An 8736-nucleotide genomic window follows, 5' to 3' on the forward strand; every position below is an offset into this window, starting at 1 on the left:
GGTTTGTGCATGTGCATCCTGGTCGGAAGGGATCAACTTCAGATGCAAGAGTCGTACATGATGCACTAAAGCATGGTTTTGAAGTATCTCCTGGTAAAAATTACCTTATAGACATTGGTTAGGTAATTGTTATGTATCCTGGTACCATGTATCATTTACGAGAACAAGAGCTCGTCAAATGCCAAGGAAGTTCAAGGAATTATGCAACCTTCGGAGTGCAGTACAACATATTGAGAGGACCAGTAGTAATACTGAAACTATACTCAAAGTTGCTATACTGGAATTTGCTTCACATTACTCGGTTAGCAAACAAATTAACACATCAGTTGTTAGTTGTGTCGAACAATTTATCCGTCTACATGACGGAGATTTATCATGGTCTCAGCATAGTATTGTTAACATTTATCCAGAACAAATTGTTGATGTGCCAACTGGAGAACTACAACTATCATGGTGATGTACAAGCTTTTAGTTACTCTAGAGAAACTGGAAATCATAAGCGAAACAACATAGCACAACAACTGTGGGCACAATATACATCACACAGATCATAAAACATGTAATTTAGCATCCAAATTCAGCTACCATTCTTGTACTTAAAATATGAAATACATGTTGTACTACCATTCTTGTACTTCAGACTTGTAATGTTGCATGTCTAAACAAAAGTTTGCTGGCATTTCTACCAAAATATTCTTAACCAACTAGGCCACCAGATCAAAATCAGTCTGTTCATTGTTCAACCTAGATTAAATGAACATGTTTGCCATAATATGTCATGAGCACATATTATCGATCGGAGTCATACTAAAGCCTTAACATGTCATGAGCCAAACACATTCGCTTTTCACCAGTTTTTTTTCTTTTTCAAAAGCACCCTAAGTCCCTGACTTAGTGACCCGATATGGAGCTACTAGCCGAAGAAGTTCCAGTAGCACATGGAACATCTCGTAGTCTTACTTGAACTTTTACAATACGTGACCCGGTGGTGTCCAACACATCAAGGCATTCCTGGAGATCAGCATCACTTTCTAAAATCACCCATTCATCCTCATCATCCTTGTATTTGAGCTGAAATGTGCCAACTGATAGTTTCAGCCTCCTCGCGACCTCATTGAGCAGATTCTGGTATTTCATAGATGCTAGTAATTTTAACCTTACAGTATCCTCCTTGTAAGTGGCCTTGATGACTATGCTCGAATTGGTTCCGTTAACTATGTTCAAAGTTTCATCACTTGATGTACCGCCACTGGAACAATCTGTCATACTGGAAGAAGATGCCAGGCTTTGCTCAACCTTCGTATCAGCCGTGTTTGCTTTTGCCTCTACTTTGCATTGTTGTGGCATAGAAACAGAATTCCATAGCACATTTTTCTGATTCACTCCCTCTACCTGCATATCATCCATTCTGATGGCACGGGTCATTTCTTTTGCAACATACAAACCATTCGACTCATCCTGACACCGTGGCCCTTCTGATGTTCTGTCAAAATGTGAATTTGGAAATAACCCTCCATGATTCAAATTAATATGATCTTCGCACGTTTTTGCATTGTGTGCTTCCGGGAGTACAACTTGGCCTAGATGTTCGCTTTGGTAAGCATCATAATCGGGTTGGAACTTATGTCTGGACAAGTCAGATTCAATGGGTAGGGGATCAGAACTTCTATGTTCAGCATTTATCATCGAAGGCTCTTCAGAAGGAGAAACCGATGAAACAAGACATCCGGTGGCAGGATCATATTTTATTAGTCCTTCGACTCCATGTACGGAACTTATCACATTTTGAATCTTCTCCAGGGACCGATTTACCTTCTTAATCTTACGAGATGGCCACCTTAATATTCCATGCTTCCGGCATATCCTTTTCAGTGTTGTAGGACAAACTGCAAAGAACAGGCAAAGAAACAACAGCGATATTGTAAGTTCCTGTTTTCATGCAGCATCATATGCTTTACATGGATTTTTTAAACAGTAATGTGCTTCATTCAGATTCTTCCTATAACAATCCAAGGATCGTGAGAACATAAAAAATCTTACCGCCAATGCTCTTTGCAGCATCTTTTAAACTGCCAGCAAAGTATTGCTGAAGGACACCCAAGCTGACATTCTTCTCAGCTGAGATGCGTATTTTAGGTCCATGAGATGTAGATTCCTCAAGGATACTCAATCTAACATTCTTCTCTGTTGAGCTGCGAACTTTAGAACTTTGAGATGTAGTGCCAGCTTTGAACTGCAAAGTAAATGACCAGAGATTAGACACTCGTTGTTAGATTACATCCGATGCAAAAAATAGTACAGGGGGTTGTCGCTCTCTAACAACCCTATCACATCTTTTAAGACTGTCAGATCCATGCCCTATCAAACCTTTCTAGTGGCAAAGAAACCAAGTATCTAATCCTCTCATCTCACTCTGCTCTTGAAGATTACTTGATTGCTCGGGTTGTATTCCTATGCCTACACCGTCATCGGTTCGCATGGGTTCAAGTTCTAGTAGGATTCTCTAGGATTTTCTTGTAGCACACATGTTTGCATCCTAATTGATTAAAGATATGAGTCTCAGTATCAACAATATTCATTTAATATATCTATCATGTTACTTTTGGATACTATACGAGGGCATTTCTGGCTATCCAGATTTGGATTATAATTGAAAAGACATGAAACTTCTTTTTAAAAGGCTATTCTCTTAATGAACTACACTTGGTAAGACACAAAATTGATATCTACTGCATAACCAAGTAAACTGTATACAAGTTTTGCTTTTAGAAGCATTTTATTTATGCTCTGCACCTTTAGATGAAAAACTAAAAGATAAATATCTGAGAAGATGATACAACAGAAGCCATCTTTTTTATATAAGAATCTGCTCCAACAATTTATCCATCAAAATTGCCTTGCAGAGTTCAACTTACAATTGTAAAGCAACTGGGCCATTAAAAAGGTTAAGGGCAAAATCACAGAAAGCCTGGACCAACCAGAATACAGTGGTATGAGAGGAGGGAGATAAAAGTTGAGAATGGAAAAGGACCTTCTTAGCATATTTGTTATCCACCAGTTGCTCAACAGTGCTTCTTATCTGATTATCCAAAGGCATATTTGTTTTGACTTCATTGGATACAGTATCAATTTGGTCGCAAGAATTAACAGAAACATCAGCTGACGAGCATCTTATTCCTGATGGCACTGTTATGGCATTTTGCTTCAGTTCAACATCTGAAACTGTTCTCAGACTACTGCACTCTCTCTGCATGGTCACTGCGATGTCGTCGAGTAAGAGCTGTTGTTCTTCACCAACTTTGCACGCAAGTGGAAGGAAAAACTCTAGCACATAATCGTCATTTCCAGTGTATGTGCTACGCAGCCTTATTGCAACAGCAGCATGAAGACCAAACTTACGAGCATGATGAGCGAGTGGGTAATCATGCATATCGTATTCTCTCACATCAGATGAGAAGAAGGGGTTATTTGATAAAATTGCATTTCCAGCAACACCTTGCCCTTTCTCAAGGGGATGTTCAGCACAGGCATGGACAAAATCATGCATTCTCATGTCATTAATATAACAGGCAGACTCTTGCACGCAAAGGACATCTTTGTTCCTCAAACCAAACTTTACAGGCTGGTCACCATACTCTGCTGACACATTCAAATTGCTGTTGGGGCAAACTGGAATCCATGCAAGTGCCAAAGGTAGCATGTGTGTATGGCAAACAGCTCGGAGAACGTCTAATATTTCTGTCAATACAGATTCCTGATTCCTAGTATGGCTCTGCAATGTAGAGTATTTGGTTAAGTTTCAACGATTATGCTGATACATGTCCTTTCTGTGAAAAATGGCTGTAGTGGTAGTACAAGTTAGTACCTGAGGATGTTTCCTTGCTTTCACGGTGCTCAGATGAACAGACTGCAAAGATTACAAATGTCACAATTAGTACTATGAGGAACACTTTGTACTGACAGATCCTGGAACAAATTAAAATTCATATATGCACAGGGTTGGACTGGAAAAAAAAACTGAAAATTGGCTACTATCTCATGACAGAATTAACTTATGGAAGTTCTAAAAATGTCATTATTCATTTCAGTTTCCAACTCTAGATAGTTTTGAACAGATTTGTGGTAAAAAACATTACCACATTATACACCATGGCAACGAATATTGGCTCGGAGGGGGCAAAGTATATGATAGTTCTACACTTTTTTTAGCCATTATTCAAAATTTAACTGTTTACTACTTTGATAAGAATTAACAGATGTGTAAGAAGCTAAAGATCCTAGAACGTTGGATGTTAAAACTTTCAATGTATAACTAACAGAAGTATTTTCTTATGGGGCATATACAGTGTACTTGCACTACTATGAGTTCTAAGCAAAGATTACAGAAACTTTATTATACTGCATGAATGTGCTATATTCTTGTATCTGTCCTATTATCTAGATTGAAATTAGCTGCACTAAGCAGATTCCCTCTTACTACATGATTTTCTTTCACAACTTTTTAGGTAATCTAGTTCATAAATGAATAGAGTTTTTATCACCTTCTTGATTACACAAACTTGGTACCAAATTCATGCTTCAGTTTATACAATCTACTTCAGTTCATGATATTGTGCTTGTTTGGTACAACATATGAATCTGTAGCATACTGCAAAGAAAACAATGATAAAGAAATGATTTCAGCAGTAACCAATTTTGCAGCTAGACAAACTGTATAGATAAACTGACAGCATACTTCAATGGAAGCTGTTATATTGAAAACAGGCAGTTTGATAATAAAAGTAATCTTTAAACATGTACTCCCTCCGTCCATAAAAGGATGCCGGAGATTTGTCTAAGTTCGGATGTATCTATACAGTGAGGAGTGTCTAGATACATCTAAATTTAGACAAACTTGCAACATCCTTTTATGGACAGAGGTAGTAGTTTTTTTTTACTACAATGCATTTCTCCACAACTGTATTGAATACTAACTCCAGTTCTGAATAAGAATATATTAGGAAGAACAGAATAAACAACCTGCAAAGCATTAGAAAGATTGTCCATCTCTGAACAGAAGTTATCCTTTTCCTGAGTCATGACGACTTCAAGCACTGCACAGCAAGACCCGCTTCTTGGGTCGAAAACAGGCATGGCAAGGGATCCACGGACTTCATTGTGAATCGCATAGTTCACCCTCAAGTACTCCGAAGGGTTGTAGTACATGACGTTTGATGTCCACTCTGGCCTACCGGATATGAAAACCCGCCCGGGCAATCCCGGAAACAGACCAGGTCCTTCTGCGGCGGAGAATGTGAACTGCCTAGAGACTTCCCTGTACCCTGTCAGCCTCTCATCAAGCAAGAAAGGCTGGTCAGAGGTGGTCAGCACTTGATGATCTCCATTTATTACAGGGATCCAAACTTGCACCAGGACTGCTCCACCGCTAGATGTGTCTTTAAGAATGGACAATGCCCTGAGCATCCTCTCCGTCAGAGTGACGCCGCCATAGACTGCCTTGGGGATTGTTTGAGTGCACATGTGCTTGACCTCATTAGAGGCTAAACCGTCTGAGCAATCACTACCATCAGAGGTGGAAACATCACCTTGTGCCTCCAAATTCACAGGAGGAGATGAAGGTGAAATGTGCATCAAGTGTTGCGCAGGTGAAGCACTGAATGACGACAAGATACTGTCACCAAACGAAGGACCGGCGACGAGCTCTGTGAAACTGTCAAGGCCATCAAACGTTGAGAGCATGAGCAGGTCCATGTCCGAGCCCCCATCTCTGTAATATTCTGGTGTCCCAACCTCACCCATCCCTGATCTTCCTCCTCCAAGATCAAATCTTTTTGAACCTAGACACACAGAATTCAGTTGATTCCTGCAGAGGCAGCAGTTCTACAGACAAAATCAGCATTTAGCAACATCCAGTGAAAATAAAATTGCTAAAATAAATCGTAATAGCTCTTCCCTTGTGCAGAATTTATCACTTGCATTCAGCCAAAGGGAACAATTTTGCACACTAAAGCATACAGATGGAAATGACTAATATACACGAAGTGAGATTTTCCCTCCTAAAAAGAAGTATGATTCTCTATCATGTCTATCTATTTCCTGGTATGGGAATCTACTCCGATGTAGAACAACGCAGTTCTTGGAAAAAGGAAGGGAAAAGAAGGAAATTCATACATAGCAGCAGTTCTTCAGGAAAGCAAACTCAAAGAAGAATATTCTTCACGGGTCATGTCTCCTCATACCTCAGATAAATCTTGGACGGAAAAACCAGAATCGAAGGGGGAAATTGAGAGTTAGTGCTCGAGCCTCGCAACCTGATACCTAAGTACCTGCAGCCTGCAGGAGTCTCATGAACCCCAACACGAGCCTGTCACTATCATCGAAACTTAATCTCTGTATAGAAAAAGAGAAGATTTTTATAGCGGACGAAAGGGAATAAACTAGTTCTATAGGGAGCGGCGGGACCGCGATGGATTCTAGGTAAACAGTGAGAGGGGAAGTGGTTGGCGGAGAAGATTCTGGAGGAATGACAGGGGAGAGGAATCCGGTGGGAGGAGCTCTTCTTCCCCTGTAGGCCTGCTCTGCTGCTTTCCATTTTCTTTTTTTTTCCTACTTGCATATATAGTGTAATTAGGGCATGCCCAATGCACCGTCTAGAGGTAGTGCTTCACACCTATAGCTAAGTTTGGGTGGTCCAAAGTAGCTCCTCTTCAAGAAGTGAGATCTTAGAGCATCTCCAGCCGTCTCCCCGACGAGGCGCCTAGGACGTTTTTTTTCATCCGGATGGACGAAAACGGCCCAGTCGCGCCCCGGATCATCGCTTTCGTTCGGATTTGGGCTTTCATCCATCCGGGGAGCCCAGGTCATCCCCGGCCTCCCGAGGAGCGCTCGGGGACTCCGGACGAAACAAAAGCACGGGAAACTCCGAGAAAACTTACCGCGCGGCTGGTGGCCCCGACTTGTCAGCGAGAAAGTCTGATCGTCATCCTCATCGCATCGTCTTCCGCGCGCTGTAAAAGCATGCCGCCGGTCAGCCTTCGCCGGACGCGTAGCTTCCACACGGCGAGTTAATGTCGTCGCCTCGATTTCACGCGTGTCGCCCTCTATTTATCGCCGAACTACCGCGTCTGGCCACATTCACCACGCCGTCTCCCTGTTCCCACACCACCAATATTCCCCTTCATCGAGCGAGAGCTAGCGGCGTTCATCAATGGCGAACGACGGCGTGGCGAACAATGGCTTCGGCCGCCGCTCTCTCCACCAATGGGAGGGACGGCTCATGCACGCGGTGGGCTACCCTGCGCCGCCGGACTTCCGCGCGCCCAGAGGATGGCGACTCAGCGTTGGCGGCGTCCCGATCACGTCGTCGCCGATGGGTCGCGCCGCCCTGGAGGCGGAGATCGACGCGGTGCTCGGCACTCTCAGTGACGAGCAGCGCGCGGAGGAGCGCTTCTTCCCTGACAATTACTGTTGGAGATATGCCCGAGAGGCAATAATAAATTGGTTATTGGTATATCTTAGTGTTCATGATATATGTTTACACTCCATGATATAATTGTATTAACCGGAAACATTAATACATGTGTGTTGTGTAAACAACCAGAGTCCCTAGTATGCCTCTCATTTAATTAGCTTGTTGATTAATAGATGATCATGGTTTTCTGATCATGAACATCGGATGTTATTAATAACAAGATCATATCATTAGGTGAATGATGTGATGGACACACCCATAATAAGCATAGCATGAGATCAAGTCATTAAGTTCAACTTGCTATAAGCTTTCAATACATAGTTACCTAGTCCTTCGACCATGAGATCATGTAAATCACTTATACCGAAAGGGTACTTTGATTACATCAAACGCCACTGCGTAAATGGGTGGTTATAAAGATGGGATTAAGTATTCGGAAAGTATGAGTTGAGGAATATGGATTAAGAGTGGGATTTGTCCATCCCGATGACGGATAGATATACTCTGGGCCCTCTCGGTGGAATGTCGTCTGATTAGCTTGCAAGCATGTGACTAGTTCACAAGAGATGACATACCACGGTACGAGTAAGGAGTACTTGTCGGTAACGAGGTTGAACAAGGTATGGAGATACCGATGATCGAACCTCGGACAAGTAAAGTATCGCGTGACAAAGGGAATCGATATCGTATGTAAATGGTTCAATCGATCACTAAGTTATCGTTGAATGTGTGGGAGTCATTATGGATCTCCAGATCCCGCTATTGGTTATTGGTCGGAGAGGAGTCTCGACCATGTCTGCATAGTTCACGAACCGTAGGGTGACACACTTAAGGTTTGATGTCGTTTTAAGTAGATATGGAATATGAAATGGAGTTCGAATGTTGTTCGGAATCTCGGATGGGATCCAGGACATCACGAGGAGTTCCGGAATGGTCCGAAGAATAAGATTCATATATAGGAAGTCACTTTCCAAGTTTGGAAATGATCCGGTGCATTTATGGAAAGGCGCTAGAATGTTCTAGAACCTTCCGGAAGAAATCACCATGGAAGGTGGAGTCCCGGATGGACTCCACCAACCCTAACCAGCCAACCAAGAGGGGAGGTGGAGTCCATGGTGGACTCCACCACCTTGGCCGACCAAGGAAGAAGGAAAGGGGGGAGTCCCACTCCCCCTAGGTTTCACCCTTTGGTAAGTTTTGGAGTTGGACTCTTATTCGAATCTTTGGGCTAACCCTTGGGGTTCCACCTATATAATGAGGGAGAG

At 42.4% G+C, this 8736-nt stretch overlaps 1 protein-coding gene across 5 annotated transcripts; it reads right to left on the reverse strand.

Moving 5' to 3' along the window:
* Positions 1 to 546: 546 nt before the first annotated feature.
* On the reverse strand, positions 547 to 6573 carry LOC124703652 (protein NLP2-like). Of its 5 annotated transcripts, none has more exons than XM_047235877.1 (6): positions 6240 to 6573; positions 5020 to 5863; positions 3866 to 3907; positions 3032 to 3772; positions 2041 to 2233; positions 547 to 1886 (listed from the first exon to the last, which is right to left on the reverse strand). In XM_047235877.1, exons 2-6 carry the CDS (start codon positions 5797 to 5799, stop codon positions 892 to 894), a joined length of 2751 nt encoding a protein of 916 aa, XP_047091833.1. In that variant the 5' UTR covers positions 5800 to 5863; positions 6240 to 6573; the 3' UTR covers positions 547 to 891. The 5 variants fall into 5 exon arrangements, with proteins under 5 accessions (XP_047091833.1, XP_047091831.1, XP_047091829.1 ...); XM_047235875.1 differs by having other exon boundaries at positions 5020 to 5880; XM_047235873.1 differs by having other exon boundaries at positions 6172 to 6573.
* Between the last annotated feature and the right edge of the window lie 2163 nt (positions 6574 to 8736).

The sequence above is a fragment of the Lolium rigidum genome, chromosome 3, assembly GCF_022539505.1.
Source record: "Lolium rigidum isolate FL_2022 chromosome 3, APGP_CSIRO_Lrig_0.1, whole genome shotgun sequence".
Lineage (NCBI taxonomy): Eukaryota > Viridiplantae > Streptophyta > Magnoliopsida > Poales > Poaceae > Lolium > Lolium rigidum.